At 37.9% G+C, this 22,513-nt stretch overlaps 3 protein-coding genes across 4 annotated transcripts; all 3 read right to left on the bottom strand.

Annotated features, from left to right (window-relative positions):
• Nucleotides 1–3,316: 3,316 nt before the first annotated feature.
• Nucleotides 3,317–4,815, bottom strand: LOC121295900 (heat shock transcription factor, Y-linked-like). Its single transcript, XM_041221022.1, has 2 exons — nt 4,267–4,815; nt 3,317–4,078 (listed from the first exon to the last, which is right to left on the bottom strand). The coding sequence occupies exons 1-2, from the start codon at nt 4,813–4,815 to the stop codon at nt 3,317–3,319; spliced, it is 1,311 nt and encodes a 436-aa protein (XP_041076956.1).
• A 5,471-nt stretch (nt 4,816–10,286) lies between these two features.
• LOC121295745 (protein EOLA1-like) lies at nt 10,287–11,781 on the bottom strand. Of its 2 annotated transcripts, none has more exons than XM_041220747.1 (3): nt 11,654–11,781; nt 11,046–11,377; nt 10,287–10,772 (listed from the first exon to the last, which is right to left on the bottom strand). In XM_041220747.1, the coding sequence occupies exons 2-3, from the start codon at nt 11,296–11,298 to the stop codon at nt 10,549–10,551; spliced, it is 477 nt and encodes a 158-aa protein (XP_041076681.1). In that variant the 5' UTR covers nt 11,299–11,377; nt 11,654–11,781; the 3' UTR covers nt 10,287–10,548. The 2 variants fall into 2 exon arrangements, with proteins under 2 accessions (XP_041076681.1, XP_041076682.1); XM_041220748.1 differs by having other exon boundaries at nt 11,659–11,781.
• A 1,127-nt stretch (nt 11,782–12,908) lies between these two features.
• Nucleotides 12,909–22,513, bottom strand: LOC121295692 (transmembrane protein 185A-like). The gene is made up of 7 exons (XM_041220659.1): nt 22,274–22,513; nt 20,688–20,864; nt 19,692–19,899; nt 18,823–18,906; nt 18,365–18,541; nt 16,124–16,247; nt 12,909–15,644 (listed from the first exon to the last, which is right to left on the bottom strand). Exons 1-7 carry the CDS (start codon nt 22,309–22,311, stop codon nt 15,400–15,402), a joined length of 1,053 nt encoding a protein of 350 aa, XP_041076593.1. The 5' UTR covers nt 22,312–22,513; the 3' UTR covers nt 12,909–15,399.

Genomic DNA, 22,513 nt, shown 5'->3' with positions numbered 1-22,513 from the left:
AGGGTGGAGCTTGGAAACAGGATCCTTGCACTCCTTCAAAACATTGCTTTCAACAGGGCTTGTGATGGAAATGACAGTGTCTTCAAATGCATTTCCTTCTCTGAGCATGCAGTGTGCTCCAATTGGGACACATTGCAGAGTGAGGCTGCCCTATGGTAGGGGAAGTGATACATAAATATAAGGATATCATATTAGAATAAAACAGAATACATTTTAAAATCTGTTTTCTAATATAGTGCTTTACATTATGTTGCAATTTCTTAAATTTTTATCTTGCAATATTTTAAATATACTAAATGGATTAACTGATTGGCTAACTGACCAACCAATCAGGGTTCCAGTTTCCCCCATTACAGGCCCATTCTCACATGGCTAGAATGGACGTCTGGGGGAAGCTTCCTTTGAAGCAGGGTCAGGGGATTAACCTATTCCCCGCCAAACCTCAACAAACTAAAATACCCGTCACAGCTACTAAATGAAAGCTCTCAGTTTGTAAGTGTAAGAGACTTGAAAGTAAGACATGTAGGCTATTTCTTTAACCAAGTATTTACTGGATTTTTTCAAAACTGCACATGAGTACAATATAGTGAATGCATGGGCATGATAGATAAGGTAATGCAATGGTTTCACTAATTTGAGTTACTGCAACGAGAAGCACTCAGTATGATCACAAACATCATACAAAGTTAAGGGGACTGTGACAGGGGTGTAGATCTGAAGCTACTTGCCCTTCCATGCAAAAACCTTAAAAGAAAGATCTTTAAATTAAGAATGAGGGACCACACACTAGTGATAATATTGCATTGCTAATAATAGGCAAGGAAGTGGATGAAACACTGTTGTATGCAGTAAATTGCTACCTTTAATGGAAGTCATTCATTTTCTTAATGGTACAATCAGCTGGGCATGCAATATGCCATGGTTAATTATCTCAACCTGTGCACAGCAGAACACTACAGTAGAGCAAAATGGAAACAACTTTGCAGCAGATCCCTCAACAGATCACTAGTGAAGTGACAGGCTATAGTACATGTTGTAAATGTATGTATTGTATGCTGTGCAGACCACACATCCTGTCTGTAAATTACCCATCATTAATTGTGTGATTTACATTGCCCTCATTTCAGTGATACCCCTCAGCTGTGCTCAATGGTGACATTACCACCATAGCATAGCTATACAAAGAGGAAGCAATATGAAGCAAAGGTGGGGACTTCGCTGCCCCTCTGAAGTGATGTGGTCCGTGGAAGTTCGTGCTCACAGCTGGCCGGCCCCAATGCACTCTGGTTCCTGAGAGCCGCTGATGGGAAGAGCGCTTTTAATTCCAACCCGTCGCTTCATTCTCATCAGAAGGTTGGGACAGCCTCTTCTGAAATTGGGATTGTAGTAAAACTGAAACTGAAACACATTTTAACATTTGATGTTTGTCCCGAACTACTGAAATGCATACATTAGTACAACCATGGGGAACTTCAAAATGACAATGCATATTTACTGTACTAAACTTTTTTAAGGATCTTAAAGTTGAATCTTTTTTTGGAAAGCAATTACAAGCTTAATTACATTCCAGATATTATTTTGAATTTTCAGTTTGTCGCCTGTTAGTCTATTAGTGTGTTGTAGCTAGCTTTCTTGGCTTTGTGTATGCTAGTCTCAATGGGAAATCACCAAAGAAGAGTTTGTAGTGCCTGAAAGACTTACTTAGGGCATAATACTTAAAGCACATAGCTAAGCTATTTAAATTTAACTATGCATAAGGTATTAGACCTGTGACTTTTACACAGTTACAGGTTCCTTTAATAACCAGCATGCATCTGTGGATAGCATCTGTCGCACAGTCATGTTCACTTCTACAATAAGATCAATTCATTCTTTCCTATGTTCTTCTACATTCTAATGCAGTACTTAAAGCTGACCTTGTTGACAGTCAGGTCTGTATACATCGGCTCACACTATAAGGACACACGCTTACGTCCTTGCAGCAAAAACTTATGTGCTTTATTTTGAAGCACAGGAAGTAAAAATGCAAATCAATTTTTGCAAAACAGAACACTGCATGTATATTTCTACATTTCTAAGAGGGAGTACATTTATAATCTACTTACCACGTTTTGAAAATTAGGTCACTCTTTGAACCTAATGCATATCCTAAATGAATAATACTATTACTACTAATAATAATAATAATAATAATAATAATAATAATAATAATAATAATAGACTTGGTTATTTTTTATATAGTAATACAATATGAATCTTTGCCATTACTTTAAGATGTCACATCTATTCAAATCTGCTAAACGTTATTACAATATGAGATGACGGCATCATGAACTGATAAATGACTTGAACTGTTTCTCAGAAAAGCTATGCATTTGTTTTATTTCAGTGCATGAAAAATGACTCAGACACTTAATTAGGTTGAAGATGTATAGGCCTATGGCAGGATTCACACTGGGTGGAATACCTCTGACAGCAGAAGGGAGTTTAATTATCAACATGCAGGTAGCTGGGGGATCAGATTTCTGCTTAACAAATGAAGCATTTACACTGATTCTAACAAATATGAAAGGTCTTTAAATTGCTCTGGAAGGATTCTTCAGGATGTGTAACAGTCTATTTTCAATAATCAGTTTCGAGTCTTTCTTCTCGTAGATTCAGAGTTGCATACTGAATCTACTATCTACTATCAGCTCTCTTAAAAATCTGTCCAATTGACCGTCTTGCTCATTGTGGTTGAAACTGACTTGCAACAGGGAGATGCAGCTTTTATATAATGTAGTACAGAATATGTGTCAGAGATTCAATTTGCGAAACCCACTGTGTTAGACTCAATCAGTGATGTCACTCTGCCACGTTCCTACAGGTGGAATGCAATGACATCACAATACAGTGACATGCCTTGCTTGCTATGAGTGGAATGATATGACATAATTACAATGCGGTGACACAGGATTGCTTGCTCTAATATATTTACACAATACTGACACCGTACTGGCTAAGCAATTGAAAGCTATATCTTGGAAACCAGTTGCATAGCCTGCTTTTTGGTAAAACTATAAATGGGCTTTCTGGAATGCTATTCTAGATGCTGTGAATTTAGGCTATTGTGGTCCACTTGTTTATGGCAGTGACACCTGTAAGGTCTTATTGGTATTCTCAGTGGACAATATCTATGTTACCGACAGTTTTTACAGCTAAGGCCACTAAATCCTGTTGGGTACAGGTTTTACATATCAAGCACATTAGAAACAAAGAATATTTTAAAATAATACCAGTTTTATTGGCAGTCAAACAAATAGAATATTAAAGTACTCTAGTGGTTCTTGTTGGGCCCCATGTACTCTGGGTTCCTGTTGGCCCCTCTGGTAGAAGGGGGCCCGCTGGGAGAGGGGCAGCTGCAGTTGGTGCAGTGATGGTGGTGTGGCAGTGCCCGGTGGTGGTGCGACGATCCAGAAATGGAGAATGCAGAGGCAGCTGCCATCATGGGCATGGAGAACCAGGGGTTGCAAAAGGGCAGCCAGCTGGCTAGGTGGGCCTGCATGGGGGCAAAGTCAGGGTACATGGACGAGAAGCCTGGGAAGCCCATCATTGGCCCAAACCCAGGAGCTGGCACTGGGGGCATGAAGTGGTAGACAGATGCAGCTGCAGATGTGGTGGTGCTACTGCTCGTCTCCATGGCATGGCTAGTGGAGCGGGCAGGCGGGCCGTGATGTGGGGGGAGAAGCTGGGGCAAGTCGTTTGCCTTTCCCCCGTGATCCCCTGCCCTTCCCAGGGTGGCCAGTGGAGACAGGCTTCTGGTAGCAGTTCTGTTGGTCCCCTTGGCTCCCACGCTGGTTGAAGGTGCCTCTGTTATATTGGGCACTGTTTCACTGGCAGAGGGGGGGTGGGGTCTTTGCTGCCCCTCTGAAGTGATGTGGTCCGTGGAAGTTTGTGCTCTCAGCTGGCCGGCCCCAATGCACTCTGGTTCCTGAGAGCCGCTGATGGGAAGAGCGCTTTTAATTCCAACCCGTCGCTTCATTCTCATTAGAAGGTTGGGACAGCCTCTTCTGAAATTGGGATTGTAGTAAAACTGAAACTGAAACACATTTTAACATTATTTAAATATCCAATATTTGGTAGTTTGACTATTGGCATGACTTAAATGTAAGATGTATTTTTGTACATAAAAACATGCTTTGATTTATATTAGAATAATGTTTCCATACATATACTATTTTTGGTTACATCTGAATCCTTTTTTTTTTTTTTTTTTTTTTTTTTCACCTTGGTCAGTATTGCCGCTTCCTTTTCCTCAGCCAAGAAGTCAGTCAATGAAGCGGACCTTTGGTAGTCCTGGCGGATTTTACTGAATCCATAGAGGTTGAGCTGCCGAATGAAACTTTTCATGCAGTCGGTCTCGAAGATCCTGAGGGGGCCTTTCCTTTCCAAAACTTCCTTCTTAAAGAACTCCTCGTCGATCACCACGCAGTTCCCTTCCTGGTCCCACTTAATAGACTTGAACTGCTCGCTTTCCACGATTTTCCAAAGCTTCCGTGGGAAAGTAAGGGAGAGGAACTCGCCGTCCACTATCAGTCCGCCGTGGCACAATGCAAGACGCGACTTCTTCAGAACAGTTTCTTCGGTCAGCAGCTGTAACGCGTTTTCCTCCAGCATCGACCTCAGCTCAGAGTCCCCAGCTGCCGTTTGATCGCAGATTGAAGACACCGAATGGAAAATCGACTTTGCTGCTTCTTTGTTGGAATCGATAGGTTCAAACTGATGAGAAGAGGTGCTAGGCACAGCCGGGGCTGAACTTTGGTCAGCAACCTCCATGCCCTCTTTTTCTATTTTTATTGTTGGCTCAGTCGCTGCCATATTATTATTAAAACAATACTTCTTCTAACTGATTTTAAGAGCAACTGGCATCTAAATAGTCAGAAACCAGCTATGTGTTAAATGACATATTGTGTCACAGTGTTGGAAGATAACTTGGGTTCCAAGACGTCACAATGGGAAGACTGCAGCATAGTGCCAACTATCACAATGGCAAATGGCATCATCACAAACTAAAAAATAACAATAATAATCTTTAAGTAAAAAGGTAAAACATATATTAAGTCAAATACATAGCAATTACCGCACTTACTGCAATATGCCATGTTAAAATATTTTATATCATGTTTCTGAGTAACAGACTGCTGGCATTTTCATTATTTTTCCACATTTCTTTCGAGAGCGATTTACGTTTACAGGGGCTTACAGGGGTCAATACATCTTATATACATCTGTATATAAGCTTACCGTGCTTTGCTTATACCATACCCCTCAGTGCTTACAATGCTTACCTATGCTATAACTGTATTTGATTTGCCTTTGCTATGCATGTACTATGAGGAACTTTTATAAGGGTATTCATCTTGTATGTAGAAAGCGAATATATTAGTTTAGTTTACAGGACATACGTAGCTCATTAAAAGTGGATGTGTACAGGGCACGTTATTTTGGTACTTGTGTTTTGTTTTTTTCTGGAGGCTGAAATGACTTGGGTGATAAACTTTCTTTACAGCAGTTTCCACTTCTCACCTAAAATTAATAAAAGTCTGGAAAGCTTGTGTATTGTGTATACATATTCCGCTGATACCATTAAAATGTATCACTACAGAAACGGTTGTACATTGTATAGTGCTAATACCCTTCCAAATGTTGATTTGTAATTTTTACTCATTATTTAATTTTCTTTAAATTGAACGATATTAAACAATGTATAAAGACATGTATAGTACACACATTTGTAGATATATAATTTCGATTTATAATCTGATGGAGGTATTAAAACTTTCTAGGATACATACAGACAGGCACTTTGGTTAAATATCCTGGGATAAAATAATAAATAAATCCTTTTTTTTTTTTTTTTTTTGCAAAGCATGATGTATGACATCATAATACGTGTGGAGCAGTTAGTACAGTGGGCGCGTTATGTAAAATATGTATAAATTGCCTAAATAAGATGGTAAAAATTGTTGTTTTCGAATTTGTATCATTTCATTTCATTTTTAAAAAATGTAGAGCTGTTTTAGGGTTATTAATGTATTATTATTAGGCTTGTCGTCTTACTATTATTCATAATTTTCATTATTAATATCAGTACTGTCGATATTAAACACAGCCAGATATGAAGTTCAGTCCAAACAGCGCGCCGAACTCAGTGAGGTACAGCAGGGGACAATAACTTCACACAGGGCCATTTCATCTATCATCACCTCAGAAACACAAACAAGCAAATAATTATTATTCTCCATTTTTAAATGTCGCTCGGCGCTCTCGTGGAGCAGGGTGTTAAGTCATTTAAATGATCTCAGTGTGCGTTCTGTGCGTTCTCACTCCGAGCGGCTCATTTACTTAACGCACCCAGTGATTACATCTGATGTCACAGCATTCTATAGTTTGGAAAACTCAAACACATCCACGGAAGTTCTGCTCTCATCTGTCCATTCTAAGAAGAAATCCCACTGGTACACAGCTCAAACTGTAGTATATCAACAGAAGGGACATTTAGAATCGTTTTGGGTTTGAAAATGTCATTGCCTAAAACGTCTATAAAACAAGATAGACAAGATGATAAAGAAGGATCTACCAGAGAACAAGTTAACTCTTTGTCAGTTGTAATGACCACCTCTTCATCTCAATATGACAGAAAAGATTTTTGAATAAATCAATTAAACTAAGCGTCAAGAACAGACCTTCTTCAGACCAAGAGAGCAACACTGCTCCAGGGTCCATGCTGGAAGAGAGCACTGTATCAGAACTGACCAAATATATCATCCCAAAGAGAACCAGACTTCAGGACTGTGATCTCCTGTCTCTCACCTTCCCGCAGAGACTGTAGAAAATGACAGGGAGTGCAAGCTACAAGTCCATCACCTGGAACCATGAAGGAAACTTGTTGATGACAGCTTGTTCAAGATGGAGATTAGGGAAGCAAGCGGTCCGGGAAGCAAACGGTCCCTTCAGGGTGTTTGAGACGGGCATCACGAAAAGCTTCATTCATCAGCTCAGTCTGCACTAAAATCCAATCAGGCTTTCACAAGACTGCCACAGGGACTGCCCCCACAGGTCCATGTTTGCAATCTGTATAATCACTGTTTAATAACTGCTATTTCTTGAAAGAAAACACATTCTACTCTAACAAAACTGAAACCACTTGAGACCGTCCTTTGAGAACCAAAAGCTTTCTATTCATTGGGCTGCATTCTCCTTTGAACTATTGATAATTGAGACCCAAATAAATCAAAGCTCACACTTTTTGAAATGCTAATATCCAGTGTACACAGGGACACAAGAGGTTATTATACAGTTACTTGGTTCTATTTTATTTATTTATTTATTTATTTTTAACGGGTGTTTTTCTTTAAAAAAAAAAAAAAAGAAAGGAGTTAATAAATTCTGGTGCAAATACTTTGAAAATGTATTCTTTTAGGTTGAATCATAATTCAAATGATATCATTCAATTATTGCTTGAAAGATGTAATGAAAGTGTTAGAAATCACCCCATAACAACATCTCAGTACTCTTTTGATGGAACTTTCTTTTAAAAATACAGATTTAAAAGCCTTGCTTTCAACAAAAATTGTTTATCACACCATTGCATTTATCTTTCATATATTTTTGTCTTTAAAAATATGCAAACAACCAGACACGCCTTGTTTAATGGTTTAAGCAGCCATATTTAGAAATGCCACCTTACAGATCAAATAAATATACTGATATCCAAATGTTTTTATATTTATTTATAGCTATTCGTTATCTAGGTGGAATGCTATCAAAGTCACTTCACTTTAATCTAACAGTGCTGACATACGGATTATATATACATACATATAATTAACACCTTGAATCACAAATGATCAATACATTTGTCCTGAGAACTTACTTTGAATGAAAAAAAACTATTTCTACAGTTCCATCTCATAAGGGATTTAAAGGATATGTGCTTAAAAGACTCAAAAGAAGAAAAAAAAACATCAGAAATGAAATATATAATAATGTCATCGTGAGGTTTAGAGCCCCTTTTATCAGAAAAATTTCTTCACCAAATGTCATACAACTCTTTTTTCTTTGTTTTCTTTCAGTTTTACTACAACGCTAACTTCCAAAGAGTTCTGCTGGGGAATATGAAGAGAAGAGTCGGCATTAAAGGCGTGTTTCCCTACAGCGCCACTCAGAATAAAGAAGCTTGTACTGCTCGAAGCCTCCAGCAGGAGGCACCTTCTACAGGAGATACGTTTTCACAAGATCAAGGCTCACAGGCTGGGGCTGACGACAATGCAGACACCAGTAATGTAGCACAAGCAGACACAGCAAGGCCCCAATTAAATACTGTTGGAGATCTGGAAATGACTGGAAACTTTCTGACCCATTTCTTCTCTCCCCGCACAGTAACCATGCCTCCGTGCCTGGCTCTGCATACAATTTTGCACCCCCCGTTGAACCACCGGAGGTGACGATGTGCTGCCCAGGTTTGCTGTACCCCTATTTCACAGCCTGCAGGTCCACCTAACTGCATCTGTCTACCACTTCATGCCCCCAGTGCCGGCTCCTGGGTTTGGGCCAATGATGGGCTTCCCAGGCTTCTCGTCCATGTACCCTGACTTTGCCCCCATCCAGGCCCACCTAGCCAGCTGGCTGCCCTTTTGCAATCCCTGGTTCTCCATGCCCGTGATGGCAGCTGCCTCTGCATTCTCCATGTCTGGATCGTCGTACCACCACCGGGCACTGCCACACCACTATCACTGCACCAACTGCAACTGCCCCTCTCCCAGCGGGCCCCCTTCTACCAGAGGGGCCAACAGGAACCCAGTGTACATGGGGCCCAACAAGAACCACTAGAGTACTTTAATATTCTATTTTTCTGACTGCCAATAAAACTGGTATTATTTTAAAATATTCTTTGTTGCTAATGTGCATGATATGTAAAACCTATACCCAAGGTCTGGACTTCAATAAAAAAAAAACTACTATTATTCCACAAACATCAGTTTCACTATTTTTTGTATTGCTCTTTAATAGTATTATTTTGAATAAACGTGCACAATATTTACATCCTCTATACAAGCAGTTTGGAATTGACCTGTACAGAAATATGAAAACACCTTTAACCAACCAAGGTTAGACAAAGTGAGCAATTCATTCAAAATCAGAATTTCTTACTGTGAATTAGCTTGACATAGCACAAAGACCATGACATATTTTGGTTATGCCTGTTAGTCATTCGAGACTGGACGATTTCTTGTTGGTTTGTACAGGCTACTAAGAGACCATAGAGACAAAGCAAGTGACAAGCTGAATACCTCATATGAAGCTGGTGCTTTTTAAGATGTATGTGTTATTATTTCATGTTGTGCGGTACTTTGAACAAGCACAGTGGATCATTCATTTATTAGCTGCAAGTCCCCAAAACATTTTCAAAGCAGATTATTTTGAAATCCATAGATTTTAGTTCCTGGAGCAAACTTTTTGGAACAAGTTTATTTCAAACCTCCAGTTTTGGGGAAATAATAATAATAATAATAATAATAATAATAATAATAATAATAATAATAATAATAATAATAATAACCCCCTGCCCAAGAACATTATACAGTTTCACCATACCACTTATAAAATTAATATTCCATTCATTTTGAACTATGATACATATCTGATTAATATACAGGTAAAAACAAAGGTCAAAATCACAGACTACTCTTGGTTAGCGGTGGAGGCAGCACTGCACATTTACACAAGATCCCCTTACAGGGCAGCTTATATAAGTGGCTCCATTTCTAGTATCATGAATACATTGAACACCACTGTACTTTGCACATCACAGAGACTGGAGTCCTGCATTCTGGAATCTGCAGCCATCCTCAAGACAACATCAGTGTAGCATCAGCACGGTGGCTACAGATGGCAGGCAATCTTCTGTTTAATACTCAGGGCAAGCACTGTTTAAAATCAACAGTACTATTTTCAGTTAATTTTAAATATATGGCACCTACATTATGGAAAAACTTGCCCATCACAATTAGAGAAGCCCTCTCAGTCAATGTTTTCGAGTCTAGAATAAAAACCAATTTCTATAGCCTGGCATTTTCATCCAGATGATCCGCTTGCCACCATTTTGTTCCCACTGTTTTTTATTAATTTTTTTATTATTATTATTATTATTATTATTATTATTATTATTATTATTATTATTATTATTATTATCTTGATTAAAATCATGTTTTTGTAATACAGTTTATATATTCTATTTTGTTTTTATTCTGTTCTTTTTTAAATGTTTACTGTTGTTCAGTAATATGTATTGTTTTTGCCTTTGTAAAGTGCTTTGTGGCGACCTGTTGCAAAAGGCGCTCCATACAAATAAAATTGAATTGAATTGAATTTAAAATGGACATGACAGTTTAAACAGACATTCTTGAAAACGATGGGGGCTGCTGAGCGCTGTTGCGAGTTTCTAAAGCACTCCCTGGATGGATGAAAGGCCCATTCCAGGAGACACCGCTTGTCTTAAGGCAGACATCACACTGAGCAGGGCGATGGAATCAGGCGCTCAGGAATCTCTATTGTCCACACGTCCTTGCGCCCCCTGGAGTACAGAGGCTCCCTCAGCCACCTGGGATTGGAGACCAGAGTCAGGTACTTCTCCTCCAGGCCGTTCAGCAGGGCTTTGGTTTCCAGGTCCCTCATCTCTTCAGCAGACAGCTCTTCAGGACACTGCCAGGTCTCACCAATGTCAACCAGGCCTGTAGACAACAGCAAAAGGACCGTTAACGGACAAAAAAATCTATTTGGATACCTTTACTGTCATCCACACAGTGGCAGACAGAGAAAACAGAATGTCCATAACAAGATGTATGTAAAAGTACAGCATGACACATGGAAAAACAGCTACCCATGTCTGAAAATAACATTTACATTTCTAAAGTGCTTTACAAAGCAGATACAGTCCTGGGGTTCAGGGACTACTTTGCTGCAAACATTACACCGTACTGCACTCTCCTTCATCAAGGCTCTACCTGCAATAACTCCTCTGCCGAACCTCTCTCCTTGATCCACCAGTTGCTGGACTTGTTCGGTTGTCATCGCAAGTCTCTCTGTGAGCATTTCTCTCCACACCGCGTCTTCCCAGTCCTGCTGAGCGATGTGAATCGCCAGAGTGCAGTTCCTATGTTCACACAGCAGGGGTCTCCAGCGTGTCTCGATTGTTTTGATACCATTCAGAAGTAACCCGGCATAAGGCTGTCTGAATGATAGGCAGCCTACCTGCATTGTACTGTACAGCGCTCTGCTCGCTTTTACACTATATCGGTTTTCACTCGTGCATTTGTTGGTAGTTAAACGCGCCTTTCTGCAAAGAAAAGAGAAAACAACCAAAACCAAATCAATCACTACATCTGACTGTAATGCAACATCATTACAAAATACCATTGCGTTGTCACTACAAAAAAATAATACTAATCACTGAAATTAGTTTATTTGCGTATATTTAACACTGGGATATTACTCGTCAAAAAAAAAAAAAAAAAATTGGAAAGGACAATCATTTAGTACTATCATTATTTCTATGCAATCATTACTACATGTAATATAACACAAACTGTAAAACAAAAAATACGTGTTGTACCTTACATTGGCGCAGTGTCGTTTACTGAAAGCGTCTCTGCATCCAACCAGCAGTTTAATCAAAGGTAGGTGGAATATCTTCTTTGGTTCAGAACACGCTAACCTGTCTACAGAGGCGCGGCTGCAGCATGTCACGTGATACTCGCAGAAACAAAGATTTCACTAAGAGTCGTATGCTGAAATGCAGAAATCCTATTTTTCCATGTTCTGCCCTCTGGTGTGCATTGTACAGTATTGCTTTTAAATATAAATTCTCTGTGTATCGACACACGCAATGACCGACTACTTTAATATATATATATATATTAATCACCATAAAAAGGCTTCCCGGGACTGGAAGTTTCTCTGGGACTCACTGTTCATGTTATATGGTGTGTATGGGTCAAATATTTATACAGTGAACTTGTGTTGAATATCTGGTTTTAACTCTTGAGAATAAGCAACTAATATTTGTATGATATATTTTTGAAAGCATCCCTTGCAGAGTTGCACAGTAAACTGCAAAAGTAAAAACTAAAACTGTAAGAAACTTGATTAAGTACAATAGACAAATTTTCTGGATAGTGCTCTCTAAGCCCCTTTCACACTGGCACTCCTACCCGGGTGCCGACCCAGTTCCTGGCTACCCGGGTAACAATCCTGTGTAGTGTGAAACCACATACGTGGGTTGCAGCGAGTTTCTGACGATGGGAAAAATCAAATTCACCACAAGGGTGTTCCCTTAAGCAAAGTGTTCTCTTACGAGGTGTTCCTATACAGAGACCTCATATTTAGGTAAGGTAGTCCAAGACTAGTGCTAATGAGGGTCTGTGAAACCAGCAGTGTGAAACTAAATCAAGTAGACTTCTTCCATGTACTACAAAATAGTAAAATGAAACAGCTTTTATTAAGAATTGCACAAGCCAAGAGGAAAAAAGGACAAATATTTTGGAGCATATTGTCATTTCTGTGGTTACATTAAACTGTATCTAATGTAGGAAAGTGGCATTGGCAAGTCGAGATTGCTGGTAATGAATAGAAAACGTCTATAAGGTTATCTTTGTTGTAGTTTTCGAAAGGTTTTGTACTAAGAATATCCTTTCACATGGGAATATTCGTGCAGTGATTTCCTGTTACTGAAACTAGAATCAGTGAACTGAGAAATGACCATGGGAGATGCTTGTGCTTATACTTCATAATACGTAGACATTAGTGTTTTTTTTTTTTGTTTGTTTTTCTTTTCATTGTGCTTTGCAATCTACATTAAAAGACAAAAGTTTAACCATCAATATTACACACATTTTATTTTTTAGAACACAGATATATACCAACAGATAGTACATAAACTAATTTCCAAAATGGAAAAAAAAAAAAAGAAAATCACAAAATAAATTGGTCCACTAAACATCAGCAGTGGTACTCGCTCATTGCAATCCTCTCAGACCTGCTGAGAGAGCTCTTTCTGTACATCAAACACAAAGCTTTTTTTTTTTTTAAAAAAAATGCATAGCATATTCTGAGCTACACAGAAACAAATCTCTCTCTCTATCTGGATATATTACCCACACAATTAGAGCAAATAATGACCAAATGTTCATATTCTTATCACAAATTTGATTAAGTATTTTTTCCTGCACTGCCATCCTGCTAACAGTTTTTTGTTAACACTACTTTTACATAGTATATAATTGATTTACAATATAAATGCTTCCAATTCTAAAGGTTTAATATCAATTATCATTGCTGTTCCACCAAAGCATCACACTAGTAGTACCTGCTGGCAGTTACATTTTAGCGCTGGCCCCTTTAAAGACACACACACTCAACTGTTGAATTCAGGATTGCAAAATTCTACCAATACTCTAATCTCTGTTAAGAAAAACATTGACATTCTTAAATACATAATCACATATTTAACAGGGTAGGTGGTGCCCAGGTATTGTGTTTTTAGCCTTTATGTGTTATAGGAATTGATTCTGTGCAGGTTCTTATTCACAAGCTTATATGCATAAGCAGAAGTTTGTACAGCTGTTTGAGTTGATTAAAACCAGAAAAAAAAAACTCAAATAAAAACATTGTATAAATAACTTAAATAAAAGATAAAATGCATAATGAAGCGTTTCCTATTTTAAAAAAATGAACAGGGTATCAAAATAAAACTTTGTATATACACTCTGCTTCTAATCTCACCACCAGATTATTTTCAATTGTATGACCTGTTCAAAAGCAACTTGCCTATCAAAAATAAAACTACTGGTCTACAAAGATCTTAAATATCACAGCAACAAGTCAATTCAAAGCACTCACTAAGTGTTATATTGTTATGCCAAGAGACCCAAGACCATTTTACAGCAGCAGAGAAACACACACCATGGACTAGTCTCCCTAGACTTCATGTTTTTAAATTTGAGATTCAGTACACCATTTGAAATTAGTAAAACAAGATATGCATGCTTCAGACAGAAGTTAGTAAAACAAAGCCTCTGCTGAGACCTACCTTCTGTCTTACTTTATAATCATGCAGATTGGTCTCCTTCCAATTTCAATACTTCTACACAATCCAGATGTTGAGACCCAGCTTCACCAAACCAAATTATATGTACACTGGTTCTACTATGCACTGTATTGTAATAGCAATGAAAGACTAACAAGTTTCACTTCAGATTGATTATGTATGGTGCATCCCTAGTCTATTCATTTTAATCATTTTTGTGGGTTCAGTGTGTTATGAAACTGTACAGGGATTCATGTAATGCATTTATTGTTCAAATTTAAAGTGCCTGACAGAAACTCTAGATTTATCACAAAAGCAAGACAGAAGTTGCTGTCCAAAACCTTTGAATTCAGTTTCTTTCAACTAAAGTTGGTCAGTTTCCAAAATGGTATGATGTTTAATAATTTGGGCTTACAGTATATGTTCCACTGTGGGAAAATTACTCAATCTATATTAAGAGTTACAGGCAATTTAAAAAAAAAATGGGCTCTTATTTTGTAGTTATTCATTTATAGGTTGGGATCTTCCAAAGACCACAGGCTAGAATGTCTCAAAGGTTTAAAATGTATTCTACCAGAAACTCCACTCCTCTGATTTCACTTTAATAAAGGTTTAACATGTATTCTATCAGTAACTCAACTCCTCTTAGTCCATTTTGTTTAACAAATTAGGATTTTCTGCAAACTTTGTTCTTCCAACAAACAGGTAACTTTCTCAGCAATTGGATTGCAGAGAATTTAAGAATTAATTTTTTTTAAAACAAAGGCCCCATCATCAGGAGGACATTTACACACGTGCAAAACTGCACTGGATTTTCAAGATACTAAAAGTTCAGTAGTTTTAGTAAAGACCACAGGAAAAATTGAAAATATGTCTGGTTTTAAACAGTTACAGGTAGAAACTAAAGGAATGACATTTGAATCGTACATCACACTGCTTCAAAACCCACCTACTGACAATCTTTCATTAAGTCTTACCACAATACTACTGGTTCCAATCAGGTTTTAATCCTGGACCACAAAGCTAATACCCTTTACTTGTCATACAAAGGCAAGTAAAGAAAAAGGTATTGTTTTTGGTACCTGACAGAAAAAAAAAAAAAAAAAAACACACCCCACAATCCCTCTTTTGAAGGAAACAAAATGTCTTTGTTTAGTCAACGGCTCATAAGTTCTAGTGAAGAGCAATTCCAAAAACAAAGAAAACCTCTGATTACAGTCCCAAGGGCAGGTAGCTCTCACTTCATTTCTCCAATCACCTGACTGAAGCAGCCGTTAGTCAGGCATGTCGATGCAAAGCTTGGCAGGTGGTACAAAGTATTTGCCTGGACTCTGGGTGATGACAACTCCAGTCTTTTTGCGGAACATGGGTGCGATTTTGGGGGCCTCTGGTGTAGGAGTGTCCTCTGACTCCTCAGTGTCTTCGTGATGAAGGTCGTAGGAGATGTTTCCATACTCGCGGAGGAAAGGGAAGATTTCCAGCAGGAACTGGCAGAAGTCCTTACGGATACCGAACCACCCTGAGGACAAGGTCATTGATCAAGTTTATTATTAAACAGCATTGGTTACGTTATGCCCCCATTAGAATCTAGTAGTAAACAATGATGCATTCTACAGGGGTTATTCCATACCTTGACAAATATTTTTAATATGAAAGTTAACAAAATGATTTGATAAACTGAAAAAATGTCCCTTTTACGTCGGTCATTCCACTGTTTATCTGCCTGTAATATGTCCTCTACAGTGTACTTCTAAACCATTTTTTCAAACAAGCATAAAAGTATATTTTAATATACTTAAATGAGTACAGCAGTATTCAGTACAGGCTAACCAAACGCCAAGGAATGGCCGGTCTCAGTTTAGACATTTCATACTTCACTACACTGAGGAGGGAGAGGGAGGTTCTTGTTAGTTTGGGTTGGGTTATAAAGCTGCATCATTTATAAAAAATACTCTTGAGGATACTAAAGCTACTGGGCTTCTTTCCCACAATACTTACAGTGATTTCCCCCCTTCTGACCAAACGTTGTTGCCATCAGAGTGATGAGAGACAGCCACAAAGGAATGAAAACTGGGACATAAGGGAACTTGTTGTGGTCATCCAACTTATGAACCAACAGAATCTACAATAAAAAAGAAAGTTACTGATACTTCCCAAAACTGAAATCAGTTAGTTTATTTATTTTTCCAAATTTGCCTTGGCAGGGCTCACAAAATTTTGGTAATGGTACTTGCCCTTCAGGCAGTCCATTGTAGACATTTGGTTGTCCAAAAAAAAAAAAAAAAAAAAAAAAAGGCAGGTTGCCCATAATTGACCTATGGACTGTGATTTGTACAAAGTACACTGTACTCAATATAGGTACAGTATCTCAGGGTTCATACACTTTTTCAACATCAAAATTCCAAACTTTTTCCAGACTTCCATTTCTTTTTCCCAAACTTGTGTTTTAATTAGTTTCTACTAGTTTTTTGATGGTTATCCACATAGGCAGGCAGCCGCAGCACATTATAGCTTTTTGATCCAGAGCAGTAGTTGCCCCTGGTTTTCTAGAAGTGTGTGTCAGAATCTGGAGGTGCATATCTAGTAAGAGACAATGCAGGTATGCAAAAGAGAACAATCTAAGAAATGTCAAATATTTGAGAACTACATTACATTATTTACAAAAAAGATACAGAAGTTGGATACTGCAAGTATACTTGTGCCAAAGTAGGACAGTATAATGGTACCAATAGTATACTAAAACCAGACAATTTTGGCACAAGTATACTTGCAGTATGTTACTTTTTTGTAAGGGATGATATTGGATTCTGACCCAAACTTCTTTATAACCTCTGTTAAATGCTGAACACTATGGGAGGTGAAAAATAACAAAAATTAAATAACAAATGTGCAAGTGTCATGTATTAAGCAAGAGAAGTCAAATACTAAATACACTATACCCTTGCTATAACAACCTTGTTTCGGCCCATAGCCCTTTGTTCGCTAAAAGGACAATCCAGAACGAACAATGTAAGCTGCTGGAGTAAGTTAAGGAAATCACCTTGGATAAAGGCATTAGCTAAATTAATAATGTTAGTACTGTTTTATTCTTTATTACAGTATTTGTCACTACTAGCACTAATACTAATAATAGCAACGAGACTGTGAACAAAAGTAGAATTACAATTACAGTACCTATTTGTAGCATGCTGCATTCAGTATTCTGATTATATCCTATTCGTTGAAGAACACAGTACCCCCCCCCCCCCCCCCCCCCCCCCCCCAAAAAAAAAAATAAATAAATCAGTGTTCCTTTGCCGTGCCAGTTGCATAGAGCTGACGAGCCAACATCAGCAGCAGTTCGATTAGTTTTTTTTTGTTTTTTTAAAATCAGTATTTAAATCGTATAATGAAGGCCATATAGCGAGGATGTAGTATATCTACAATGGGCTGACGATTTGGACCAGAGGCTGTTGCTGCACTCAGTACTGTAAGTTACAAGCAAACACCAAGTTACAAGCAAACACCATTCAGTTAAAGTAAAATTACCGGTACATTTTATCAATCACATAAAAAATGAAAAAAGCGATGTCTACATGCGAAGTGCTAATTCTAAGTCAGTGATAATAACTGCTAAGTCAGTGATAATAATTATCGTATTCAATGTTTTTTTTTCCCAGGGTTGGGAAATAACATTAACGATTTAATAAAGGTAACAAGATAACAAAATGTGAATCTTGGTGAGCAGTGTACTGTAGTTTGTTATTCCAGCCTGTAACTTTGTTTAAAAATAATAGCCTTCAATATAAAAGTATATATTTTGGCTGTCGTAGTGTCCATTTTAACCTTCGTTTCAACAAAGCAGACACAGTCATGTGACATATACCAGTGTGCTGACTAGATAGATAGGCAATCCTCTCGGGATTTAGTTACAAGCAATGTGTATGTGTACGTCACCCCAGAAATCACTCAAGCATTACCAATGAAAAACACTGATCCCTCTAAACGTGTTTTGCCGGGATGATCTGTGAGCAGAATGTCGATTGAGAAACCACTGTCTGATTAAAGCACAGATATGTTACCTTGTTATAGAGTAAAAAATCAGATTGCCCGTCGGGCAAGCAGCTAAAAAAAAACACGTTGTCCGACATTTTTTTGGTTGTCCCGGAACGTCAGGCTAGCGATTTTGTGAGCCCTGCTTGGGTTTCATTTAATTTATTTATTCTTTTTTTTTTTTTTTTTTTTTTTTGGAGACTATACCTCGAATGTTAGCAACGGCACAACAATGGTCATCCAGCTTATTGCCATGGTTATATGAGTTCTTCTCTGCTCGGCGATCACATCCATCGAGCGCAGGAACAGTACAGACCAAACAATGTAATACAGAACAACCAGGCAAAGGAATGACATCAGAATCCAGAGAGGGACGCAAACAACCTAGACATTGATAAAGAGAATACAGTTACTGGCAGACAGGGCTCTTAAAGGAAGAAAAAACAGAACTACATGACTGAAGAGCAAGACAGTTTGGAGAAACATCTTCAAATCAATTAAAACCAAATGTAGCCACAGAACAAACATCTGAAGTCAACCAAAAATCTGAAAATAAATTAACAAACATAACCAGAAAACTATTCATTCTAATAATATTTGTACAATCCACATGACGTGTGTTGGAGATTTGAAATTAAAATGTACAGCGTTTTCTAGTTTCTTACCAGCCATGGCCAGTTGATGATCTTATCCAGTCGCAGGGCAATAAATATGAACTGAAGGATATTTACAGAGCACAGAATTTCCAGCTGAAGAAAGAAAAAAAGTCAGGGTGTAGTTAAACAAAGTGGTTCAGCACAGTCCAAATCCCTTAGCCATTCATGCCAAGAGACTAAATGACACCATATACTGTAAATTATGTAATAGAAGTGTTGTATAGTTTGTCTTTCATGTTCTAAATTCACAAAGTTTAGCTGAGTTTTGAAAATCGCTTGTCTGCATATTACATCAAGCCACTGTCCTATTTTACATTTATAGGCCTACTTTTTTTTTTTTTTTTTTTTTTTTTTTTACTCAAAAAAAAAAAAAAAGATTCTCAGACAGACTGATACTACCAACAACAAAATAAAGCCATCCAGTGTGCAAAATGGAAGGTAACTGGCATTTCTGTGGTTTGTACACGACATACGCAGATATGTGGTTAAAAAACGTTAGGTTTGTATCACAGACGCAAGTGGATTTATACAGTGAAACTGTTCATTTTTACTGGACACCACTAATGTATTTTGCCTGAAAGAATCACAGAATACAGCTGTGTACCCCTCTCAGCAGCACTACATTCAGCTTGCAGTCTATTTAACCCTGCAAATGTTCAGTCACGACCTGGGAGATAGAAGGCTTTGACAGCGCACTGGCAGCAAGCAACTTTATCAAATTAATCCCACAAAAGGGTTAACTGTTCTTGCTCAATATTAATTATCAAACTAAAGAATAGAATAAAGATGTATATGTCCCAAAAAGGAAGCCAATACATACAGTTTAGTCTTTAACATCAGAAATCAAAAACGTTTCATGACTGCAATACTGTACTAACCTCCAGGGATCGGTCGTGTCTGAACCCCCAGACGCAGGCAGCCACAGACACTGGCGACACGAAGAACAGGGGCATGAAGACCAGGAGCCAAAAATGGTTTCCTCGCTCAATCCTGTCACACACCAGGACTTCAAACATGAGAAGCAGCAGGTGAATCCCTACAGCAATCAGCATGGCCTTGAACTCTACACACGTTTCACCTTCAGCCCTGGGTGAAGACAAATAAAAAGCAATGATCTAAAACTGTGAAAAAAGCCTTGTGCAGAGTTGGAATCTCACCTAGTCTTTGGTTTAAAAAAAATATGTATTTGTTGAGTTCTGAAATTACCAGGATTGTCACTACATAAATTGGTGGTAGAGTGCTACCTGTTGGGTGCTATGTCATCAAAAGACAAAGACATGATTTTACAACCATTAAAATCAAATTCTACTGATTTTCCCAGGATCTTTTTTCAAGGAGAAGAGTGTAGTTGGAAGTAATCTGGGATATGCTTTGTTATTAAAGTTTATTACAGTTGGTGCTGCCTAATCGTGGGGTACTGATAACTGGGATTGCTGCTTAAATAGGATACAACTCTTCCCAATGCTATTTATGTTTAACTGGGATACAGTATTTTCAAATGAAGAATGGAGATCGCTCTTCAGAGCATAACAGGCCATGTAGCACAGTGCACCGAGTACATGATTACACTGACTTGTGTAACTTGTGTAAACTATGCTGAACTCTTGGAGGCGTATCCTGTGGTTTCTCAGGCTGCTGCTGCAAAGAAAGTTGGTGCGTCAACATCGCATGTACGATTAATTTTGTTTAGGAATAAAAACCATAGATTTGTATTTTAAATTATGTATTGAACATTTATTCATAATATGATGTGATTTCATTCTTTCTTTTAAGAATCAAAAGTGTCAAAAACAAAATGACCGTAGTTTTCCAGAACTGGATTTGATGGCTTTGAAGCACATGTATGAACCCTGTTTATAGTAGCATCTCCTTACCTGTACTGAGGGTTGCGAGCCCAAACGCCAGTCCCTACCGAGGCACCAACAACCACCATCAGCTTCCACAACCAGATGGGGGCAAAGACTGCCCAGTAACTCCAATGGATAATGCCATCCAAGCGCAGTGAGAGAAGGACTGAGAACAGGAGCAAGGAGGCATAGATGAGGAATTTACTGAAACAAAACACACCCATTCAACAGAATTAATATACATGAAATACAAAAACTAAACACCATAAATACAACAGGAATGGGAGTAAGGATTTACAAAATTTACAGTTCAGGGTATTTAACACACGGTTTCCCCAACGTCTGTCACTTACTCTCATATAATCTAAAGAACTGATCAATAACCTAAACCAAACTATCAGAATAAAATGTATGCTGACAACAGTTGTTGAATTCAAACTGCAATATAGTAATTGTATTAAGTGTTTAAAAAACATATACAGCTATTTGTATTTTTACTCAAAGGGTATTACTGATTTTCTTAATTTTAATAAAAAAAGGGCAACTAAAACATTTGTTATGGAACTGATAATAAATAAATGACTACGTTAAACAGCGTCTGTTCTGTACTTTAGGGGGTGATAAACCAATAGTATAGAAAAACAACGCCAGCACAGTGCGGGTCAATTACTGTTTACCAGTTCCAACTCCCATTCCCTTTAATCAATTCCAACACATGCTGATCAAATTTGCAATCAGTCACTATTAGTCAATTTAATCGGCTTCAAGATAAAAACAATTTAACAATCATAATTATGTCTCTAAAATATAAAGTCCAATCCCTTTGAAAGAATTGGAATTGGTTTTAAAACGGAATGGATTTTTTCTTTTTTTTTTTTTTTAAAAGTGCTTTAATTCTCAAAACACAAAGGTTGTTTTATTGGTCTACGACGGCACCCGCAGAAGAGCACTGCAGGGTCTGTGTACTAGCATTGCATTTTTTCGTGCAATTCCCTGCAACGGTTCACGCAGCAAAAACAATAAATACACCAATTAATTCTGTGGTCCGAATCAAATGTTTATAAAACTGACTAAATAAGTAAAGTTAATTGTACTTTCCTGTAACAGCCACAACAAAACAACAACATTTAAACATATTACAGCTCTATATTTAAAACAATTTAATACACCACATCTGTAAACTGTTTTGAATTAGTAAATGTGTCCACTTATAATGTATTGATAATATTTGCATACTAGATATCAAGCGGAAGATTGTAATGTAAAAATATGCTTAACCCACGCGCAATAACACTGACTCGCTACCCACATTCCTAGCACATTCTTTGAGATCCACTTCCACTTTTAGTCCGAGGCTTACGGCACACAACCACACGTCAATCTGTCTAAGCTTTAAACCAAAACATGTTAAAAACACACACACTTCTTTAAAAAAAATACTATAATATATCTATATATATATATAGATATATAGATATATATATATAATATATATATATATTGTGGACACGGTGAATAAATTAAGTAAACCGATTAGCTGAATTCACGAATGCACACTGGGCCTTCATTAGTACACACGAAACCAGACAGTAATAGTTTTTAAATTGATTCACCTTGGGTTGAAGTCCTGGAACAGGCCCCTCAGATTCATGATTGAATAATATTTCTATCTCATATTTTATAAATAATATTATTACGTTACAAACTTCTGAAACGCTTCCTTTCTGCTGCAGCCCCAGGTAACACAGATCCCCAGTAGTTTAGCTCCTGCTTGCCGCCTGCCCTGCTGTACTCTGCTCAATCCCCACTGTCGGAAACAAACACTTCTCAACCCATGAGTCTGCGGCTTGTAG

This window comes from Polyodon spathula, chromosome 20, assembly GCF_017654505.1.
Source record: "Polyodon spathula isolate WHYD16114869_AA chromosome 20, ASM1765450v1, whole genome shotgun sequence".
Classification (NCBI taxonomy): Eukaryota; Metazoa; Chordata; class Actinopteri; order Acipenseriformes; family Polyodontidae; genus Polyodon; species Polyodon spathula.
Note: the sequence above shows the minus strand (reverse complement) of the source record. Positions and strands in the feature narration are given on the sequence as shown.